Below are 25210 nucleotides of genomic sequence, written 5' to 3' on the forward strand. Positions count from 1 at the left end.
GGAGTAGTATTATAGTAGTTATATTCTTGTACATAGGAGTAGTATTATAGTAGTTATATTCTTGTATATAGGAGTAGTATTATAGTAGTTATATTCTTGTATATAGGAGTAGTATTATAGTAGTTATATTCTTGTACATAGGAGTAGTATTATAGTAGTTATATTCTTGTACATAGGAGGTAGTATTATAGTAGTTATATTCTTGTACATAGGAGTAGTATTATAGTAGTTATATTCTTGTATATAGGAGTAGTATTATAGTAGTTATATTCTTGTACATAGGAGCAGTATTATAGTAGTTATATTCTTGTATATAGGAGCAGTATTATAGTAGTTATATTCTTGTACATAGGAGTAGTATTATAGTAGTTATATTCTTGTACATAGGAGCAGTATTATAGTAGTTATATTCTTGTACATAGGGGGGCAGTATTATAGTAGTTACATTCTCTGTAAGTTTTGTGTGCAATGGTTTATAGGATTTTGCCATTTCTGTGACTAATGTGAAGTTGTTGTCAGATTTTCGGAGGATTTGGCAGGATGATCATTTAGCTACAAAGCTTAATAAATGTTTACATTGACCCCGAAAGGCAAATTTGAGAAGCCAGACGTTGGCGTCCCTTATAATGTAGGGACGCCGCTCTATCACGTCCAATAAACATTTGTCTCTGTATGGGAAGAGGAATCAGTTAATGTAGCGTGTGTAAAGCGTTTCGGAGCCGGCGCTGCTGCAGGGGAACATTAAATCATCATAATGTTAATTACAGATCAATGGATATTTATCTGAATTTATGGGAATTAAGCAGAATGTGTCGTGGGCCGCTCAGATCAGGAGAGTCCGCAGCAGTGCCCCCCGTCCTCCTGATGAGAGCACGTCACTCTGAGCGGCTATATACTGTATCTGCGAGGTGTAATACACAGATTATATTACATATATAGACAGAGTCCCCCATGATATTATATGATCAGTATATAACGGCCTTGAAGCCACATTGAGTATCCGGGGCACAAAACCAGAGACAGTCCTTGGGGCAGCACAGTGGTTAGCATTGTAGCCTTGCAGCGCGGGAGTCCTTGGTTCGAATCTCACCAGGAACAACATCTGCAAGGAATTTGTATGTTCTCCCCGTGTTTTTATGGCTTTCCTCCCATTCTACAAAGACATAATGTCTGATCTCTATATGGGGCTCACAATCAAAAAAAAAAAAAAACACAGTCCAGATTGGTGACATAGGAGTGACAGGAAGAGCAGCCTGTCAGTTTGGGGGTGTCACCGTGTACTGCGCCCCAATGTGTAATATTCAGGGAAAGACTTTCTGTCCTATTGCTACAGAGTTATGGTGTAAAGTACAATAACATACAAGGATCCTACAGTAACCAGAGGGGGCGCTGCGCCAGTATACAGGTATATAATGTACACAGCAGGTATATACTGTCACTATATATATATATATATATATACAGGCGGACATATATAACAACCATAAGGCGGAGGCTGGAGAGAGCGCCATCACTGTGATCGCCTGTAGCGGGTGATTTCGGGGGTGGATCTTGCTTTGTCGCGGTGACGCTTCGGGACGCACCGCTGACAGTTGGACATTTCCATCCTAAGTGTTGGGGATAATAAGTAAATAAGCGGCAGGTGGAGTTTGGCGCGGCGGTGACCAATGGCGCTGTGATTTAATGGCTCCTGTTCCAGGCCTGACAGTCGGCTATTTCTGGCCTGCACATTACAAGTCACTCTGGGCTATTATTCAGCTGCAGAGCCCGGGCCGGCCGCATCCATCCCAAACATAATATCCTTCATGCATATATTATCTCGCTGACTATTATCTGGAATGATTTCGGAATTAAATTTCAGGCCGGCAATATTGGCGGTAAGAGCGCCTCACTTTATGGTCTAGTCAAAGGTTAGAATACCAATCAAAGCGCCGCGGCCGATGCACCCAGACATTTTAATATTCCAGAACCCGGTAATTGTAAAAGGACATCATATTTTTTCCCTGATTACCCCAAAGGCAACACATGTTAACAAGACGGAGGCCGCGAATGAAAAGGACGCGTTCAGACTTCGGCTTCTGTCTCGCAGGCGTATTTAAAAGAGAAAAGACCCAGGATCTCATTTCTTTACATAAAAGGAGGGGGGGGGTGTCTAATTCTCCCCCCAGATCTTAGGAGAGGCTCCGGCTCCTTATTGTTCCATCACCTATAAGAGGGTGAAGGTTTCATGTCTAATTGAATATTAGGCGGATTCCTCACAAATCTGCGGCGCTGGGGAGGCCGCGGCCGCCATGGTGCTGCTAATGACACTGTAGCGCTGCACTATCTCATCCACTCATTACCTGTAATTATGTTTACACTGCAATTAAACATTAATTAAAGCGTTTGCTGTGGTGTTAACTCCGCCCTGGGTACACTCACCCGTAATGGCAAATTAATTCCCGCAGATGAGATTGAGCCCAGATGTTATTACATATTGTCTTATTAATTGCAGCAGCTAATAAACCTCGCTCATTAGGAATTAGGAGCGCTGGCACCGGCCAGACACCCGAATACCAGCACCGCGCACAGGACAACGCAGCGCAGGACACCGCAGCGCACAGGACACCCGAATACCAGCACCGCGCAGGACAACGCAGCGCACAGGACACCGCACAGGACACCTGTTTGGTGCTTTTAGTTCTGAGATCTTTTGCATTTGTGGATCAGATACAGTTCATACTGTCACTTTGCATTTGCAGGATTAGATACATCTCCGTCCCTGTGAGCAGTATTTTTCTCTGCCCGTTCTATACTCTGAGGGGGCCCCTGACTCCGTCCTGTATGAGCCCCGTCCTGCTAAGGGCCCCTGACTCAATCCTGTATGAGCCCCGTCCTGCTAAGGGCCCCTGACTCCGTCCTGTATGAGCCCCGTCCTGCTAAGGGCCCCTGACTCCGTCCTGTATGAGCCCCGTCCTGCTAAGGGCCCCTGACTCAATCCTGTATGAGCCCCGTCCTGCTAAGGGCCCCTGACTCCGTCCTGTATGAGCCCCGTCCTGCTAAGGGCCCCTGACTCCGTCCTGTATGAGCCCCGTCCTGCTAAGGGCCCCTGACTCCGTCCTGTATGAGGCCCGTCCTGCTAAGGGCCCCTGACTCAATCCTGTATGAGCCCCGTCCTGCTAAGGGCCCCTGACTCAATCCTGTATGAGCCCCGTCCTGCTAAGGGCCCCTGACTCCGTCCTGTATGAGCCCCGTCCTGCTAAGGGCCCCTGACTCCGTCCTGTATGAGCCCCGTCCTGCTAAGGGCCCTTGATCCGTCCTGTATGAGGCCCGTCCTGCTAAGGGCCCCTGACTCCGTCCTGTATGAGCCCCGTCCTGCTAAGGGCCCTTGATCCGTCCTGTATGAGGCCCGTCCTGCTAAGGGCCCCTGACTCCGTCCTGTATGAGGCCCATCCTGCTAAGGGCCCCTGACTCCGTCCTGTATGAACCCCGTCCTGCTAAGGGGCCCTGACTCCGTCCTGTATGAGGCCCGTCCTGCTAAGGGCCCCTGACTCCGTCCTGTATGAGCCCCGTCCTGCTAAGGGCCCCTGACTCCGTCCTGTATGAGCCCCGTCCTGCTAAGGGCCCCTGACTCCGTCCTGTATGAGCCCCGTCCTGCTAAGGGCCCCTGACTCCGTCCTGTATGAGCCCCGTCCTGCTAAGGGCCCCTGACTCCGTCCTGTATGAGCCCCGTCCTGCTAAGGGCCCTTGATCCGTCCTGTATGAGGCCCGTCCTGCTAAGGGCCCCTGACTCCGTCCTGTATGAGCCCCGTCCTGCTAAGGGCCCTTGATCCGTCCTGTATGAGGCCCGTCCTGCTAAGGGCCCCTGACTCCGTCCTGTATGAGGCCCATCCTGCTAAGGGCCCCTGACTCCGTCCTGTATGAACCCCGTCCTGCTAAGGGGCCCTGACTCCGTCCTGTATGAGGCCCGTCCTGCTAAGGGCCCCTGACTCCGTCCTGTATGAGCCCCGTCCTGCTAAGGGCCCCTGACTCCGTCCTGTATGAGCCCCGTCCTGCTAAGGGCCCCTGACTCCGTCCTGTATGAGCCCCGTCCTGCTAAGGGCCCCTGACTCCGTCCTGTATGAGCCCCGTCCTGCTAAGGGCCCTTGATCCTTCCTGTATGAGGCCCGTCCTGCTAAGGGCCCCTGACTCCGTCCTGTATGAGCCCCGTCCTGCTAAGGGCCCCTGACTCCGTCCTGTATGAGCCCCGTCCTGCTAAGGGCCCCTGACTCCGTCCTGTATGAGCCCCGTCCTGCTAAGGGCCCCTGACTCCGTCCTGTATGAGCCCCGTCCTGCTAAGGGCCCTTGATCCTTCCTGTATGAGCCCCGTCCTGCTAAGGGCCCCTGACTCCGTCCTGTATATGCCTTCTTGGTGCAGCGTGATGGGCGGCCTCCCTCCCATACTAAACGTTAAGCTGTCATGTGTCAGCGCCTGTCACACTGGATTACAGTCACGGCAGGAGGCTGGTGCCTGTGCCAGGAGCTGCGGAGCAGCGGGCACAAATACTTCCTGCAGGCTGGGGCACGGCCGGGGGGAGGGGGGGCAGACCTGGCACTCGGCTCCTCATTACACAAGTCACGGCCCGGGCTACAAGCTGCGATCTGTACAGCAAAAGTTTAGTGAACTTCAAATGGCGATGTGTAATGGTCAGTGAACTGCGCAATGCCTCGCCGTGCCGTCACATCGCATTTACAGAGCGCCGGCGAGCAGACAGCAGATCAGCTCTGACAGCACATGACAGTCGCATCCCCCAGACAGTCAGCGCAACGCACGTACACACACTGCAACAAAACCTCAGCTCTAAACACCACACATCACACTAGTCAGGAGGCACCGCAACAATCTATAGGGGGCGACAACATCATAAATACACCTGGATATCACCTACTGTAATGTCCTATACTGCTCTCTGTTATCAGCCATGTCAGGAGGGGAGGGGCCGACTGTAGGACAGGGGAATACAATCTATTACTATCTGTTATCAGCCATGTCAGGAGAGGAGAGGCCGACTGTAGGACAGGGGAATACAATCTATTACTATCTGTTATCAGCCATGTCAGGAGAGGCCGACTGTAGGACAGGAGAATACAATCTATTACTATCTGTTATCAGCCATGTCAGGAGAGGAGAGGCCGACTGTAGGACAGGACAATACAATCTATTACTATCTGTTATCAGCCACGTCAGGAGAGGAGAGGCCGACTGTAGGACAGGAGAATACAATCTATTACTATCTGTTATCAGCCACGTCAGGAGAGGCCGACTGTAGGACTGGAGAATACAATCTATTACTATCTGTTATCAGCCATGTCAGGAGAGGCCGACTGTAGGACAGGGGAATACAATCTATTACTATCTGTTATCAGCCATGTCAGGAGAGGCCGACTGTAGGACAGGGGAATACAATCTATTACTATCTGTTATCAGCCATGTCAGGAGAGGAGAGGCCGACTGTAGGACAGGAGAATACAATCTATTACTATCTGTTATCAGCCATGTCAGGAGAGGAGAGGCCGACTGTAGGACAGGGGAATACAATCTATTACTATCTGTTATCAGCCATGTCAGGAGAGGAGAGGCCGACTGTAGGACAGGGGAATACAATCTATTACTATCTGTTATCAGCCATGTCAGGAGAGGAGAGGCCGACTGTAGGACAGGAGAATACAATCTATTACTATCTGTTATCAGCCATGTCAGGAGGGGAGAGGCCGACTGTAGGACAGGAGAATACAATCTATTACTATCTGTTATCAGCCATGTCAGGAGAGGAGAGGCCGACTGTAGGACAGGGGAATACAATCTATTACTATCTGTTATCAGCCATGTCAGGAGAGGAGAGGCCGACTGTAGGACAGGAGAATACAATCTATTACTATCTGTTATCAGCCATGTCAGGAGAGGAGAGGCCGACTGTAGGACAGGGGAATACAATCTATTACTATCTGTTATCAGCCATGTCAGGAGAGGAGAGGCCGACTGTAGGACAGGGGAATACAATCTATTACTATCTGTTATCAGCCATGTCAGGAGGGGAGAGGCCGACTGTAGGACAGGGGAATACAATCTATTACTATCTGTTATCAGCCATGTCAGGAGAGGCCGACTGTAGGACAGGAGAATACAATCTATTACTATCTGTTATCAGCCATGTCAGGAGAGGAGAGGCCGACTGTAGGACAGGGGAATACAATCTATTACTATCTGTTATCAGCCATGTCAGGAGAGGAGAGGCCGACTGTAGGACAGGGGAACACAATCTATTACTATCTGTTATCAGCCATTTCAGGAGAGGAGAGGCCGACTGTAGGACAGGGGAACACAATCTATTACTATCTGTTATCAGCCATTTCAGGAGAGGAGAGGCCGACTGTAGGACAGGGGAACACAATCTATTACTGTCTGTTATCAGCCATGTCAGGAGAGGAGAGGCCGACTGTAGGACAGGAGAATACAATCTATTACTATCTGGTATCAGCCATGTCAGGAGGGGAGAGGCCGACTGTAGGACAGGGGAATACAATCTATTACTATCTGTTATCAGCCATGTCAGGAGAGGCCGACTGTAGGACAGGGGAATACAATCTATTACTATCTGTTATCAGCCATGTCAGGAGAGGAGAGGCCGACTGTAGGACAGGAGAATACAATCTATTACTATCTGTTATCAGCCATGTCAGGAGAGGAGAGGCCGACTGTAGGACAGGGGAATACAATCTATTACTATCTGTTATCAGCCATGTCAGGAGAGGAGAGGCCGACTGTAGGACAGGGGAATACAATCTATTACTATCTGTTATCAGCCATGTCAGGAGAGGAGAGGCCGACTGTAGGACAGGAGAATACAATCTATTACTATCTGTTATCAGCCATGTCAGGAGGGGAGAGGCCGACTGTAGGACAGGAGAATACAATCTATTACTATCTGTTATCAGCCATGTCAGGAGAGGAGAGGCCGACTGTAGGACAGGGGAATACAATCTATTACTATCTGTTATCAGCCATGTCAGGAGATGAGAGGCCGACTGTAGGACAGGGGAATACAATCTATTACTATCTGTTATCAGCCATGTCAGGAGAGGAGAGGCCGACTGTAGGACAGGAGAATACAATCTATTACTATCTGTTATCAGCCATGTCAGGAGAGGAGAGGCCGACTGTAGGACAGGGGAATACAATCTATTACTATCTGTTATCAGCCATGTCAGGAGGGGAGAGGCCGACTGTAGGACAGGGGAATACAATCTATTACTATCTGTTATCAGCCATGTCAGGAGAGGCCGACTGTAGGACAGGAGAATACAATCTATTACTATCTGTTATCAGCCATGTCAGGAGAGGAGAGGCCGACTGTAGGACAGGGGAATACAATCTATTACTATCTGTTATCAGCCATGTCAGGAGAGGAGAGGCCGACTGTAGGACAGGGGAACACAATCTATTACTATCTGTTATCAGCCATTTCAGGAGAGGAGAGGCCGACTGTAGGACAGGGGAACACAATCTATTACTATCTGTTATCAGCCATTTCAGGAGAGGAGAGGCCGACTGTAGGACAGGGGAACACAATCTATTACTGTCTGTTATCAGCCATGTCAGGAGAGGAGAGGCCGACTGTAGGACAGGAGAATACAATCTATTACTATCTGTTATCAGCCATTTCAGGAGAGGAGAGGCCGACTGTAGGACAGGGGAACACAATCTATTACTGTCTGTTATCAGCCATGTCAGGAGAGGAGAGGCCGACTGTAGGACAGGAGAATACAATCTATTACTATCTGGTATCAGCCATGTCAGGAGGGGAGAGGCCGACTGTAGGACAGGGGAATACAATCTATTACTATCTGTTATCAGCCATGTCAGGAGAGGAGAGGCCGACTGTAGGACAGGGGAATACAATCTATTACTATCTGTTATCAGCCATGTCAGGAGAGGAGAGGCCGACTGTAGGACAGGAGAATACAATCTATTACTATCTGTTATCAGCCATGTCAGGAGAGGAGAGGCCGACTGTAGGACAGGGGAATACAATCTATTACTATCTGTTATCAGCCACGTCAGGAGAGGAGAGGCCGACTGTAGGACAGGAGAATACAATCTATTACTATCTGTTATCAGCCATATCAGGAGAGGCCGACTGTAGGACAGGGGAATACAATCGATTGCTCCCTCCTTATGCAGCCTGTGGATGATGGGAGTATTCAGTCTATACATGTAATGGGATCACATATATTCTCATGTCAGATCTCCTTTATCTACAGTAACATTAATATGGGAATTTGTGCTGTCAGATGACGGATCACTCCTCCTCCTCCTCCTTCGCAGTGTCTGGTAACACATGACTGATACAGTCCTCCTCATACCTGTGCTGGACGTCTCCTGATCTGGGACATAGTGTTGGGGCTGCTGCACTGTGTGTATTGCTGCTTATCCTATCCTTACCTATCAGTTGGTCATACAGCGACCACAGTCACATGTAACACACGTATCTCTCATGTGAGCAGTATACAGCCTACATGCATGTCCTGTGTGTGAGACATGTGTGATACCCTGCAGGAATCTCCCACCATTGTCCTCTGTAGTATCAGACTCCCATTAACTGCATAATAAAGGGACGAAAGGGAAACCTGTCCGTCCCCGGGGAGGGCTGGGAAAAAAAAAAAAATCACACTTCATTTCCATGCAAATAACCGCGACCGGCGAACCTCCCGGAGGACATACATTGAAAGGGAAGGGGGATTTGGTATGAAAAAAAAAGAATACCTTCTTCAGATTAATCCACTGCTTGAAGTAATCTGCAACCTGCAGTCCTAAATATTCACACTGTCCGGGCAGCCTGTCGGGGAAAACAGAGAGAAGCGTTTAGTCTCCAGCAGATCGGCGCCGCTTATTATGTCAGGCCGGTGACATCATCAGACCGCAGTGATGTCACTGACAGACACAAGTACTACACGTAACACCAAACATCAAGGGAGAACCGTATAGAAGAAATAATACACATATGAAGATAAAGCAATCCTATCTGGAAGGAAACCGATCTGCAGAGTGTGAATGAGGACGAGGTGACACTACAGACATGCAGGGCGACATGTGAGCGAGCGACCTGCCCGAGTGTCTGGCCTCATCACATACTACATGTTATGTCTGCCTATAGGACTGTATATACACTATTAATGTATACACGTATAGTCTCCTCCGCCCTCTTATATATAACACATCACTATATACACTATATACCATACACTATATATACTATATACCATACACTATATACACTATATACCATACACTATATACCATACACGTATAGTCTCCTCCGCCCTCTTATATATAACACATCACTATATACACTATATATCATACACTATTAATGTATACACGTATAGTCTCCTCCGCCCTCTTATATATAACACATCACTATATACACTATATACCATACACTATATACACTATATACCATACACTATTAATGTATACACGTATAGTCTCCTCCGCCCTCTTATATATAACACATCACTATATACACTATATACCATACACTATATATACTATATACCATACACTATATACACTATATACCATACACTATTAATGTATACACGTATAGTCTCCTCCGCCCTCTTATATATAACACATCACTATATACACTATATACCATACACTATATACACTATATACCATACACTATATACCATACACGTATAGTCTCCTCCGCCATCTTATATATAACACATCACTATATACGCTATATACCAAGCACTATTAATGTATACACGTATAGTCTCCTCCGCCCTCTTCCTCGGCTTCAGATATTAACCTTATACATAAAGAATAGCGCCGGGGGCGTCGGACATCGCCTGTTACCAGAGGAGTCTAATAAGTTTCGGTGGCGGTAACCTTCTGTCTCTGCGGGATATGGGATTGTAGATGTATTTCGGGGGGGGGGGGGTCTCCTCCATGATGAATGCTCCCAGCTCCTTATCACTTTCCTTAAGTGCGGCGGGTGCGGACGTGCTGATGGATGAGCGGCCATTGTGCGCTATCTGCCTCACACTTAACAGGGCATCATTATCCCAGGATGGCACGAGGTGAAATACGGCGCGGGCACCGGGAGGGGGAGGGGGCACTAATTGAACAACAATAGCAGGGAGCAGCGGCCGCTCTTATCTGAGCGCTGACACCTTTATCTGGGGCTGCCGGTGACAGCGCACCACAAATTGCCGCCTCCCCTTTGTATTGTATCCTCTCGTGCAAACAGCGGATGATAAAATGTGTCAGCGCGCCGATAGCTTATCAATTTAACCCTAATTATCCTGGAGGTCAGAGTCACGAATCTCAACAGGTTCTGCTGGGAGAGGGCGGCCGAGGGGGAGTAATTGAATTCCATCTCTCAGGTGGTCCCAGCATATCAAACATTCATACCGCCATCTAACAACTAATCACTGCAGGCTCATGTCCATCTGATGCCGCAGTACTGGGGCCAGACTGGGGGAGGGGGGACAGACTGGGGGAGAGGGGGGTATACTGGGGGAGAGGGGGGTCATACTGGGGGAGAGGGGGGTATACTGGGGGAGAGGGGGGTATACTGGGGGAGAGGGGTGTATACTGGGGGAGAGGGGGGTATACTGGGGGAGAGGGGGGTATACTGGGGGAGAGGGGGGTATACTGGGGGAGAGGGGTGTATGCTGGGGGAGAGGGGGGTATGCTGGGGGAGAGGGGGGTATGCTGGGGGAGAGGGGGGTATACTGGGGGAGAGGGGGGTCATACTGGGGGAGAGGGGGGATCAGACTGGGGGAGAGGGGGGTATACTGGGGGAGGGGGGGGTCAAACTGGGGGAGAGGGGGTATACTGGGGGGGGGGTCAAACTGGGGGAGAGGGGGTATACTGGGGGAGGGGGGTCAAACTGGTGGAGAAGGGGGTATACTGGGGGAGGGAGGGTATACTGGGAGAGGGGAGTATACTGGGGAGGGGGGACAGACTGGGGGAGGGGGGGTCATACTGGGAGAGAAGGGGTATACTGGGGGAGGGGGGTCAAACTGGGGGAGAGGGGGGTATACTGGGGGAGAAGGGGGAATACTGGGGGAGAGGGGGGTATACTGGGGGAGAGGGGGGAATACTGGGGGAGAAGGGGGAATACTGGGGGAGAGGGGGGAATACTGGGGGAGAAGGGGGAATACTGGGGGAGAGGGGGGAATACTGGGGGAGAAGGGGGAATACTGGGGGAGAGGGGGGTATACTGGGAGAGGGGGTATACTGGGAGAGGGGGGACATACTGGGGGAGAAGGGGGTATACTGGGGGAGAGGGGAGTATACTGGGGGAGAGGGGGGGTATACTGGGAGAGGGGGGTCATACTGGGAGAGGGGGGTCATACTGGGAGAGGGGGGACATACTGGGAGAGGGGGGACATACTGGGAGAGGGGGGACATACTGGGAGAGGGGGGACATACTGGGGGAGAAGGGGGTATACTGGGGGAGAGGGGGGTATACTGGGAGAGAAGGGGGGAATACTGGGGGAGAGGGGGGTATACTGGGGGAGAGGGGGGTATACTGGGAGAGAGGGGGTCACACTGGGGGAGAGGGGGGTATACTGGGAGAGGGGGTCATACTGGGGGAGAGGGGGGTCATACTGGGGAAGAGGGGGGTCAGACTGGGGAAGAGGGGGGTATACTGGGAGAGGGGGGGTCAGACTGGGAGAGAAGGGGGTCATACTGGGGGAGAGGGGGGTCAGACTGGGGAAGAGGGGGGTATACTGGGAGAGGGGGGTTATACTGGGAGAGGGGGGACATACTGGGGGAGAAGGGGAGTATACTGGGGGAGAGGGGGGACATACTGGGAGGGGGGGGGACATACTGGGAGAGGGGGGACATACTGGGAGAGGGGGGACATACTGGGGGAGAAGGGGGTATACTGGGGGAGAGGGGGGTATACTGGGAGAGGGGGTCATACTGGGGGAGAGGGGGGTCAGACTGGGGAAGAGGGGGGTCAGACTGGGGAAGAGGGGGGTCAGACTGGGGAAGAGGGGGGTATACTGGGAGAGGGGGGTCAGACTGGGAGAGAAGGGGGTCAGACTGGGGGAGAGGGGTATACTGGGAGAGGGGGGGTTATACTGGGAGAGGGGGGACATACTGGGGGAGAAGGGGGTATACTGGGGGAGAGGGGGGAATACTGGGGGAGAGGGGGGTATACTGGGAGAGGGGAGTATACTGGGGGAGGGGGGACAGACTGGGGGAGAGGGGTCATACTGGGGGAGGGGGGGGTATACTGGGAGAGGGGGGTCAGACTGGTAGAGAAGGGGGTCATACTGGGGGAGAGGGGGGTCAGACTGGGGAAGAGGGGGGTATACTGGGAGAGGGGGGTCATACTGGGAGAGGGGGGTCATACTGGGAGAGGGGGGTCATACTGGGAGAGGGGGGTCATACTGGGAGAGGGGGGACATACTGGAGGAGAAGGGGGTATACTGGGGGAGAGGGGGGTATACTGGGAGAGGGCGGTCAGACTGGGGGAGAGGGGTCAGACTGGGGTAGAAGGGGGTATACTGGGAGAGGGGGGTATACTGGGGGAGAGGAGGGTATACTGGGAGAGAAGGGGGTCATACTGGGAGAGGGGGTTATACTGGGAGAGGGGGTTATACTGGCAGAGGAGGGTATACTGGTGGATTGGGGTCATACTGGGAGAGGGGGATATACTGGGAGATACAATAGATTGTTAGATATTTGCTGACATAGCAATCACTGGATTCTTAAGCTCGGGCAGACGGCGGTTGTCAGACATTTATGAAGGAGTGGTTGTTGGTCTCTGCAGTAGTCGTAGTCAGAGGGGCGGCCTATCAGTCCTGATGTGTGCGCCACAATGTAGGGAATGCCAAGGTATAAAGAGCTGCCCTGGAGAAGGGCGAGTACAGGCGAGGTGCACCGAACCTCCGGCCTCAGCAGATGGGAGAATATTACAGAACCTGGCGGCTGCTCCAGTGCACACCTGCTGGTCAGGGACGGCACTGCACCTCCTGCTAATGACAAAGTCTTCAGTGTCGCTGTCAGAGCTCTGCCGCGTCTGAGCCCAGTGAGTCTTGTTTTTCTATTTCTGGTTTCATCCCCCGCCCGCCGCACAATACACATGTTTACCGTCTATAGTGACAGCCTCATATCAAATAAATAATTACCACAACACATGCATAATAAGATGGCGCTTATTACCCCGCCGCTGACAGCAGCCAGGACGCGCTGACAGGAGGACTCCAAATTTATTTATTTTAACTTGTCACGGTACAACAAGTCTATAAGCGGAGCGCAGCTTTAAATATCAGCGCGAGAAGTGCAGACATGACAGGGAGCCGCGCACCGACTCAATCTGCTGTCAGCCGCCACTAATGAAGGGAAGCGCCATGATCTCAGCTCTGAAGCCTCTGCCTGTGTGCCAGGCACTGGACTAGGGGGCGCTCTGACACTGGACATGACCCCACTGTACATACAAAGAATATACAGGAGGCTACAACCTACCGTATACAAGAGGCTACAACCTACCGTATACAAGAGGCTACAACCTACCGTATACAGGAGGCTACAACCTACCGTATACAGGAGGCTACAACCTACCGTATACAAGAGGCTACAACCTACCGTATACAGGAGGCTACAACCTACCGTATACAGGAGGCTACAACCTACCGTATACAAGAGGCTACAACCTACCGTATAAAAGAGGCTACAACCTACCGTATAAAAGAGGCTACAACCTACCGTATACAGGAGGCTACAACCTACCGTATAAAAGAGGCTACAACCTACCGTATAAAAGAGGCTACAACCTACCGTATACAGGAGGCTACAACCTACCGTATACAGGAGGCTACAACCTACCGTATAAAAGAGGCTACAACCTACCTTATACAGGAGGCTACAACCTACCGTATACATGAGGCTACAACCTACCGTATACAAGAGGCTACAACCTACCGTATACAAGAGGCTACAACCTACCGTATACAGGAGGCTACAACCTACCGTATACAGGAGGCTACAACCTACCGTATACAGGAGGCTACAACCTACCGTATAAAAGAGGCTACAACCTACCGTATAAAAGAGGCTACAACCTACCGTATACAGGAGGCTACAACCTACCGTATAAAAGAGGCTACAACCGACCTTATACAGGAGGCTACAACCTACCGTATAAAAGAGTCTACAACCTACCGTATACAGGAGACTACAACCTACCATATACAGAAGGCTACAACCTACCGTATACAGGAGGCTACAACCTACCGTATACAGGAGGCTACAACCTACCATATACAGAAGGCTACAACCTACCGTATAAAAGAGGCTACAACCTACCGTATACAGGAGGCTACAACCTACCGTATACAGGAAGCTACAACCTACCGTATACATGAGGCTACAACCTACTGTATAACGGAGGCTACAACCTACTGTATACAAGAGGCTACAACCTACCGTATACAAGAAGCTACAACCTACCGTATAAAGGAGGCTACAACCTACCGTATACAAGAGGCTACAACCTACCGTATACAAGAGGCTACAACCTACCGCATACAAGAGGCTACAACCTACCGTATACAAGAGGCTACAACCTACCGTATACAAGAGGCTACAACCTACCGTATACCGGAGGCTACAACCTACCGTATACAAGAGGCTACAACCTACCGTATACAAGAGGCTACAACCTACCGTATACAAGAGGCTACAACCTACCGTATACAGAGGCTACAACCTACCGTATACAAGAGGCTACAACCTACCGTGTACAGGAGGCTACAACCTACCGTATACAAGAGGCTACAACCTACCGTATACAAGAGGCTACAACCTACCGTATACAGGAGGCTACAACCTACCATATACAGGAAGCTACAACCTACCGTATACAGGAGGCTACAACCTACCATATACAGGAGGCTACAACCTACCGATATACAGGAGGCTACAACCTACCATATACAGGAGGCTACAACCTACCGTATACAGGAAGCTACAACCTACCGTATACAGGAAGCTACAACCTACCGTATACAGGAAGCTACAACCTACCGTATACAGGAAGCTACAACCTACCGTATACAGGAAGCTACAACCTACCCGTATACAGGAAGCTACAACCTACCATATACAGGAGACTACAACCTACCGCTATACAGGAAGCTACAACCTACCGTATACAGTAAGCTACAACCTACCGTATACAGGAGGCTACAAACCTACCCGTATACAAGAGGCTACAACCTACCGTATACAGGAGGCTACAACCTACCATATACAGGAAGCTACAACCTACCGTATACATGAGGCTACAACCTACCGTATACAGGAAGCTACAACCTACCATATACAGGAGACTACAACCTACCGTATACAGGAAGCTACAACCTACCGTATACAGTAAGCTACAAGCTACTATGTACAAGAGGCTACTACCCACCGTATACAGGAGGCTACACCGACCTTACACAGTACCCACCATATACAGGAAGTTAGTAACTACCGTATACAAAAGGCTGTTACTGTATATAAGAGGCATCTCCCTACCGTATATAAGAAGCCATACAACGATACTTTTTTGACCTTTGCCATTAGTTTTGCTGCAGAGATCCCCCCACCGCGGTTCATCTTCCACCAGTGTGGTCCTGACACGTCCCTCCCTCTGCCCTTCTTACTGGCACCATGATATGAAGGGTTGATGGCTCCTACTGGCACCCTGCACCTTCTCCCGGACCCCCCTCACTATCAGTGGGTACAATCTGCCTTTATACTTTGTGCTCACAGACTGCAGATCTGCAGATTTCGCCTCCAGCATCTGGTTTGGGCCTGAGGGCAGAATGTACTTGTCCTATGTCCTCCGGGTGGTGGCGAGCGGCGGCCGGCCCTAGGACTGTGATGGCACCTGGCAGGGGCTGCAGCCTGCACATGGCACTATCGCTGTGATGCTCGCTGACACTGCTGAAGACACCAAGCTGTTTGCAGTCCCCGGGATTTGTTAGTAATTATTTTCCCGGTGTCACACTGCTGTCATTCTCCAGGAGATACAGAGTGTGCCTGAGGCAGCCTGCAAGACAACGAGCAGAGAAGAGAAGGCGCCGAGGCTTCCGGCACCCACCTCTTCCATCTTCTGCTGCTCCGGCCTTCAGAACTCGTCTGCTCCATCTACACAACCTATTTATTTACTCCTCACAAAGACGACGCTTCCAAGTCCTCAGCCAAGTGCAGCCTCCTCATATTAAATTACCTCCCGCACTGGGTCCTCCATCCCCAATCCACAAAGTAACCCGCACCATGTTTCATCTGTCTGTGGCCTGAAGCGAGAAGAGTCAGTGACGGCTCTGTTCACCCCCGTCTGCAGCAATCACATCTCCAGCACCAACTCAATCACAAGCCCCAAAAGTTCTGCAGACCTGGGACTCTAATAAAACTCACAAGTGTATATATATATACAGCTGATCTATACTACAGCCCGACTGACACAGAGAGGAAAAAGCATATCAAAGTATCACTATTCTGCTGGTGCAGTCACTGTGTATATACATTACATTACTTATCCTGTATTATACTCCAGAGCTGCGCTCACTATTCTGCTGGTGCAGTCACTGTGTATATACATTACATTACTTATCCTGTATTATACTCCAGAGCTGCGCTCACTATTCTGCTGGTGCAGTCACTGTGTACATACATTACATTACTTATCCTGTATTATACTCCAGAGCTGCGCTCACTATTCTGCTGGTACAGTCTCTGTGTACATACATTACATTACTTATCCTGCATTATACTCCAGAGCTGCGCTCACTATTCTGCTGGTGCAGTCACTGTGTATATACATTACATTACTTATCCTGTATTATACTCCAGAGCTGCGCTCACTATTCTGCTGTACAGTCACTGTGTACATACATTACATTACTTATCCTGTATTATACTCCAGAGCTGCGCTCACTATTCTGCTGGTGCAGTCTCTGTGTACATACATTACATTACTTATCCTGTATTATACTCCAGAGCTGCGCTCACTATTCTGCTGGTGCAGTCACTGTGTACATACATTACATTACTTATCCTGTATTATACTCCAGAGCTGCGCTCACTATTCTGCTGCTACAGTCACTGTGTACATACATTACATTACTTATCCTGTATTATACTCCAGAGCTGCGCTCACTATTCTGCTGCTACAGTCACTGTGTACATACATTACATTACTTATCCTGTATTATACTCCAGAGCTGCGCTCACTATTCTGCTGGTACAGTCACTGTGTACATACATTACATTACTTATCCTGTATTATACTCCAGAGCTGCGCTCACTATTCTGCTGGTACAGTCACTGTGTACATACATTACATTACTTATCCTGTATTATACTCCAGAGCTGCGCTCACTATTCTGCTGGTGCAGTCACTGTGTACATACATTACATTACTTATCCTGTATTATACTCCAGAGCTGCGCTCACTATTCTGCTGGTACAGTCGCTGTGTACATACATTACATTACTTATCCTGTATTATACCCCAGAGCTGCGCTCACTATACTGATGGTACAGTCACTGTGTACATACATTACTTATCCTGTATTATACTCCAGAGCTGCGCTCACTATTCTGCTGGTACAGTCACTGTGTACATACATTACATTACTTATCCTGTATTATACTCCAGAGCTGCGCTCACTATTCTGCTGGTGCAGTCACTGTGTACATACATTACATGACTTATCCTGTATTATACTCCAGAGCTGCGCTCACTATTCTGCTGGTGCAGTCACTGTGTACATACATTACATTACTTATCCTGTATTATACTCCAGAGCTGCGCTCACTATTCTGCTGGTACAGTCACTGTGTACATACATTACATTACTTATCCTGTATTATACTCCAGAGCTGCGCTCACTATTCTTCTGGTACAGTCACTGTGTACATACATTACATGACTTATCCTGTATTATACTCCAGAGCTGCACTCACTATTCTTCTGGTACAGTCACTGTGTACATACATTACATTACTTATCCTGTATTATACTCTAGAGCTGCGCTCACTATTCTGCTGGTGCAGTCACTGTGTACATACATTACATTACTTATCCTGTATTATACTCTAGAGCTGCGCTCACTATTCTGCTGGTGCAGTCACTGTGTACATACATTACATTACTTATCCTGTATTATACTCTAGAGCTGCGCTCACTATTCTGCTGGTGCAGTCACTGTGTACATACATTACATTACTTATCCTGTATTATACTCCAGAGCTGCGCTCACTATTCTGCTGGTGCAGTCACTGTGTATATACATTACATTACTTATCCTGTATTATACCCCAGAGCTGCGCTCACTATTCTGCTGGTACAGTCACTGTGTACTTACATTACATTACTTATCCTGTATTATACTCCAGAGCTGTGCTCACTATTCTGCTGGTACAGTCACTGTGTACATACATTACATTACTTATCCTGTATTATACTCCAGAGCTGCGCTCACTATACAGTACAGTGTATTAGCACTTGTCGCCCGGCCTGTACAATCCGTCTGTTCTGGTGCTGGGGGCACTTACTTACTTCAGTAATGATATAGTGGTGCTCTTACCTCCCTGTTATTTGGGGGGGCTCTGGAGAGAAGAATCCCCCATGAGATAGAAGCAGCCGATGATTTACGTTGCAGCTCTCACTAATGTGCAGGGGACGAGCCTCCGACTATAAACACTTCAGCGCAGACGCTGCTTTATAACCGCTGTAAACCCAACAACAACCGCTATATAACACCGACTCCCCGAGCAGCAGCGCCCAGCGGTCCCAAAACTGGTCCAGTCCCTCTACAGGATAGAGCAGGGGAAGATCCGGGGGGCAAAGAGAAGTGACCCCCTCCCCAACAGTATCACACAGGATAGGATTAGATACACGGCTCAGTATACAGTATCACACAGGATAGGATTAGATACACGGCTCAGTATACAGTATCACACAGGACAGGATTAGATACAGCAGCTCAGTATACAGTATCACACAGGATAGGATTAGATACACAGCTCAGTATACAGTATCACACAGGATAGGATTAGATACAGCTCAGTATACAGTATCACACAGGACAGGATTAGATACAGCAGCTCAGTATACAGTATCACACAGGACAGGATTAGATACGGCTCAGTATACAGTATCACACAGGACAGGATTAGATACACGGCTCAGTATACAGTATCACACAGGATAGGATTAGATACAGCAGCTCAGTATACAGTATCACACAGGACAGGATTAGATACACGGCTCAGTATACAGTATCACACAGGATAGGATTAGATACACAGCTCAGTATACAGTATCACACAGGATAGGATTAGATACACAGCTCAGTATACAGTATCACACAGGATAGGATTAGATACACAGCTCAGTATACAGTATCACACAGGACAGGATTAGATACAGCTCAGTATACAGTATCACACAGGATAGGATTAGATACACAGCTCAGTATACAGTATCACACAGGATAGGATTAGATACACAGCTCAGTATACAGTATCACACAGGATAGGATTAGATACACAGCTCAGTATACAGTATCACACAGGATAGGATTAGATACACAGCTCAGTATACAGTATCACACAGGATAGGATTAGATACACAGCTCAGTATACAGTATCACACAGGATAGGATTAGATACACGGCTCAGTATACAGTATTACACAGGATAGGATTAGATACAGCTCAGTATACAGTATCACACAGGATAGGATTAGATACAGCTCAGTATACAGTATCACACAGGATAGGATTAGATACACAGCTCAGTATACAGTATCACACAGGATAGGATTAGATACACGGCTCAGTACAGTATCACACAGGATAGGATTAGATACACAGCTCAGTATACAGTATCACACAGGATAGGATTAGATACACAGCTCAGTATACAGTATCACACAGGATAGGATTAGATACACAGCTCAGTATACAGTATCACACAGGATAGGATTAGATACACAGCTCAGTATACAGTATCACACAGAATAGGATTAGATACACAGCTCAGTATACAGTATCACACAGGATAGGATTAGATACACAGCTCAGTATACAGTATCACACAGGATAGGATTAGATACATGATGGGATTAGATACATGATGGCGCAGTAGTGCAGCCCTCGGCTTGGAGTGACATTAATAAGTGGCTTCTTGTGGTGACAGTCTGCTCGGCGTTGCTATCTTGTTATAGGTGACTCGGCCTCCCTTGATCTCGGTGTCGGCTCCCGCCTCTCTCACCAATCTGCCGCCCCTCGTTACTTTTTTATTTTCTTATTAAGTGCTAAATTTGAAAATTGATGTCAAAATAAAACTAAGCAGCGCTAAGACGTGCGGATATCAATTTAGTGCCGCGCGTCACCGCCCCAGCCGCACGCGATAAAAATAACATCTCGGCACAGCCCACCTATAGCAGATTAATGTCAGCGGGAGCCTCGTAAACCACCGCCGCTGAAGGGCAGAGGGGGCCACGGAGCCCAAGCTACAGGTGACACCACCTGCGCCTTCTAGATCTCACCTTGTGTCACTGGAGAGGATTGGTTACAATGTATCAGTGCAGACAATCCTCTGACAAGGTTTGGCAAACTGTGAGATCACAAACCAAGTCAAAACAGGAGATGGAAACATGGCGGCGATCACTGTATGTCATACAACAGTTGTAGTTGTATTGTATCCGTGTCGTTGTATTGTATCCGTGTCGCTGTATTGTATCCGTGTCGCTGTATTGTATCCGTGTCGCTGTATTGTATCCGTGTCGTTGTATTGTATCCGTGTCGCTGTATTGTATCCGTGTCGTTGTATTGTATCTGTGTCGCTGTATTGTATCCGTGTCGCTGTATTGTATCCGTGTCGTTGTATTGTATCCGTGTCGATGTATTGTGTCCGTGTCGCTGTATTGTATCTGTGTCGCTGCATTGTATCCGTGTCGTTGTATGGTATCCGTGTCGTTGTATTGTATCCGTGTGGTTGTATTGTATCCGTGTTGTTGTATTGTATTTGTGTAGTTATATTGTATTCGTGTCGCTGTATTGTATCCGTGTCGTTGTATGGTATCAGTGTGGTTGTATTGTATCCGTGTTGTTGTATTGTATCCGTGTCGCTGTATTGTATCCGTGTAGTTGTATTGTATCTGTGTCACTGTATTGTATCCGTGTCACTGTATTGTATCCGTGTCCGTGTCGCTGTATTGTATCCGTGTCGCTGTATTGTATCAGTGTCGTTGTATTGTATCCGTGTCGATGTATTGTGTCCGTGTCGCTGTATTGTATCCGTGTCGCTGTATTGTATCCGTGTCGTTGTATTGTATCCGTGTCGTTGTATTGTGTCCGTGTCGCTGTATTGTATCCGTGTCGTTGTATTGTATCCGTGTCGTTGTATTGTGTCCGTGTCGTTGTATTGTATCCGTGTTGTTGTATTGTACCCGTGTAGTTGTATTGTATCCGTGTCGTTGTATTGTATCCGTGTTGTTGTATTGTACCCGTGTAGTTGTATTGTGTCCGTGTCGTTGTATTGTGTCCGTGTCGTTGTATTGTGTCCGTGTCGCTGTATTGTATCCGTGTCGTTGTATTGTATCCGTGTAGTTGTATTGTATCCGTGTCGTTGTATGGTATCCGTGTTGCTGTATTGTATCTGTGTCGTTGTATTTAATCCGTGTCGTTGTATTTAATCCGTGTCGTTGTATTGTATCCGTGTCGTTGTATTGTATCCGTGTTGTTGTATTGTACCCGTGTAGTTGTATTGTATCAGTGTGGTTGTATTGTATCTGTGTAGTTGTATTGTATCCGTGTCGTTGTATTGTGTCCGTGTTGTTGTATTGTACCCGTGTAGTTGTATTGTATCAGCATAGTTGTATTGTATCAGTGTGGTTGTATTGTATCTGTGTAGTTGTATTGTATCCATGTCGTTGTATTGTATCCGTGTTGTTGTATTGTACCCGTGTAGTTGTATTGTATCAGCATAGTTGTATTGTATCAGTGTGGTTGTATTGTATCCGTGTCGTTGTATTGTGTCCGTGTTGTTGTATTGTACCCGTGTAGTTGTATTGTACCCGTGTAGTTGTATTGTACCCGTGTAGTTGTATTGTATCAGTGTGGTTGTATTGTATCAGTGTGGTTGTATTGTATCTGTGTAGTTGTATTGTATCCGTGTCGTTGTATTGTGTCCGTGTTGTTGTATTGTATCAGCATAGTTGTATTGTATCAGTGTGGTTGTATTGTATCAGTGTGGTTGTATTGTATCTGTGTAGTTGTATTGTATCCGTGTCGCTGTATTGTGTCCGTGTTGTTGTATTGTATCCATGTCGTTGTATTGTATCCGTGTTGTTGTATTGTATCCGTGTTGTTGTATTGTTACATTGCTCACTACACTTTTCATTCTTGCAGGGTTGTAATATGCCGTCCTGATCACAATCCTCCTCGTGTTTTGGGCTTTTTGGCTACAGCTCCTCTCCAGGTGATGCATTTCCATGTTACACTGTCAGGACCCCTATAGATTTGTGCTATATGCTGTAATATTCCTGTGTAACACTCCATGGAAAGCGGAGGGGCCCCGAGCACTGAAGTGTCAGCAGTGGATCTGCAGCTCTATCAGATCCCGGGCACAGTGCACACGCGCTTGCAGATAACGTCCCGTCTGTCACTTTATACTCACATGAGTTTTAAGTCCCAGTCGCCGCAGGTGACGAAGATGGACTTGACGCTGGGATCTAAGAGCCCCTCTTTGGCCATCCACTCATCGACTCTCTGAAAGACGAGACACAAAGGGAATGTCATGTGCGGCTTTTGGCTTTGGAGGAGACGCCGCTTCCTGCACAGATAAGGCCATGTAATCAGACGCGGCAGAAAATTGTGATCTTATCGGCCCCGTCCTATACTCTCCCTGTTATTAACAAGATTTGGCGCTTGTTTACCAGAGGGGGCACATACTAGAGGTCACCACACTCCTGCAGCGCCTCAAGGCAAAATCAGGAGAGGAAGTTATCACGATTCCCTGTGCTGATACTCATCCAGGGGTGGGGGTGGGGGCTTCATGGATCGATTATTTACCAAGGTTACACTACAACCCAAGGATTCTCTTCATACAACCCCCCCCCATAGCACCTAACATGTGTGAACCTGGCAGATGTGACCTCAAGTGCAGGGGCTGAAGCGGCTAAACCGGGGACGCTGCAGAATAATCGGACGGCGCAGGGTCTCACCTCCAGGACTTGGCTCAGGGTCGGCTGCCCGTCCACCATTTCTTGGATTATTCCCGTCAGCTGTGAGAACAGAAACAAGAAGGTTACAAAGTAGGAATATACAGTGTATACAGACTTGTACGGTTACATCATCATTCAGCTTTCCCAGTCTCCTGAGTGGAGGTGTATTACTGCACAGGCCAAGAAATGAAATCCTATTGCAAGTCCTTCTCTTTTCCCATAAGAACTTGCACAGACGTCTGGTATTAGGGTTCGTGCACACAGAGCCCGGGGCAGGGTGCGTGACAGTGCAGAGATCAGCACCTGCACCAGCATCTACATGACATCCCCAGACACAGAAGTGCAGTGACAGCTAACACTGCAAGAGCCTGGGATACCCGTCACCCAGCTTTTCCAGATACAGATAGGACACCCACTTAGATTTTTACTGAAGATTCCCTTTCGTTTCTTTGCTTCTGCCCTGACGATCATTGTCGTGGCTGCAGAACACAGAAGGGCCAGGTAGGCGAAGCTTGGAAATCTGCAGGAGACGCGGAGCACATGTGGAGCCGGGATTATCAGACCCGGCCTGTGCCCTGGTGACCAAATTAACATAGAAATGGCAGAAATAAGTGCAAAGTTCCCCGGATCTCAGGAAACATGCGAGCCGCACCGAGCAGAGGTGATTTTATGGTAAGTCACTTCTTAGCAGTGATCCTGCAAATCTGATCAGATATTACAAGACGCAGCAGTCAATGTGGCTAAAATAGGCCAAACCTCCAGCATAGGGCACAGGCCAGACACGGCCACAAGAGCTGACAATCCAGCCCCACTTATTTATCATGAAAACAAAGAGAGGACAGAAGGAAGCTGCTCACAGCTGAGGGTTTGTCACAATTGCATCCAGTCCCCTGGACTAATAAGATGTCAGCAGCGAGCGGGTCAGTGCAGCGCCCGGCCGGTATACAGCGCACATCTCAGCGGGCGCTCATTGTATCTGACCCCACACAAAGAGCCCTTTATTAACTCACAATGCGACTATAATTAATTGTAATGAATCGGGGGCTGCGACTTAAGGCGAATGTATCAGCGGTAATGACTGAGGAGGAATAGTAATAAATACCTTTCAGGGAGAAATGGTAATTAACGCCGCACACGACGCGCCGGGATTTTCTTTTGCACTTCATTAAGTTCTTATGATGAGAAACTTTATAAGGAGACGTGAAGCTCAGGATGCGCAAGACGCCTGCACAGGTCTACGGCAGAAGAAACCCTGAAATATCAGAGCGGGCGCCCCAAATATATAGACAGCCGCCCTGGGTGACCCAGCCACAATATGAGAGACGGTCCGGCAGTGTGTGTAATATACATGAGCCGGGGTGCAGAGTGTGTAATATACATGAGCCGGGGTGCAGAGTGTGTAATATACATGAGCCGGGGTGCGGAGTGTGTAATATACATGAGCCGGGGTGCAGTGTGTGTAATATACATGAGCCGGGGTGCAGAGTGTGTAATATACATGAGCCGGGGTGCAGAGTGTGTAATATACATGAGCCGGGGTGCGGAGTGTGTAATATACATGAGCCGGGGTGCAGAGTGTGTAATATACATGAGCCGGGGTGCGGAGTGTGTAATATACATGAGCGGGGTGCGGAGTGTGTAATATACATGAGCCGGGGTGCGGAGTGTGTGATATACATGAGCCGGGGTGCGGAGTGTGTAATATACATGAGCCGGGGTGCAGAGTGTGTAATATACATGAGCCGGGGTGCAGAGTGTGTAATATACATGAGCCGGGGTGCAGAGTGTGTAATATACATGAGCCGGGGTGCGGAGTGTGTAATATACATGAGCCGGGGTGCAGAGTGTGTAATATACATGAGCGGGGGTGCAGAGTGTGTAATATACATGAGCCGGGGTGCGGAGTGTGTAATATACATGAGCCGGGGTGCGGA

The 25210-nt window shown here is 48.6% G+C and overlaps 1 protein-coding gene across 2 annotated transcripts in view; it reads right to left on the reverse strand.

Annotated features, from left to right (window-relative positions):
* Positions 1–25210, reverse strand: part of ERI3 (ERI1 exoribonuclease family member 3) — a 238367-nt gene that overhangs the window by 168295 nt on the left and 44862 nt on the right. For both annotated transcript variants that reach the window (XM_075286594.1, XM_075286595.1), the window contains exons 4-6: positions 23277–23336; positions 22730–22821; positions 8783–8855 (exon numbers count right to left, since the gene is read on the reverse strand). In XM_075286594.1, coding sequence (XP_075142695.1) covers positions 8783–8855; positions 22730–22821; positions 23277–23336 — 225 coding nt within the window. The remainder of the gene's footprint in view (positions 1–8782; positions 8856–22729; positions 22822–23276; positions 23337–25210) is intronic.

This window comes from Leptodactylus fuscus, chromosome 9 (assembly GCF_031893055.1).
Source record: "Leptodactylus fuscus isolate aLepFus1 chromosome 9, aLepFus1.hap2, whole genome shotgun sequence".
NCBI lineage: Eukaryota > Metazoa > Chordata > Amphibia > Anura > Leptodactylidae > Leptodactylus > Leptodactylus fuscus.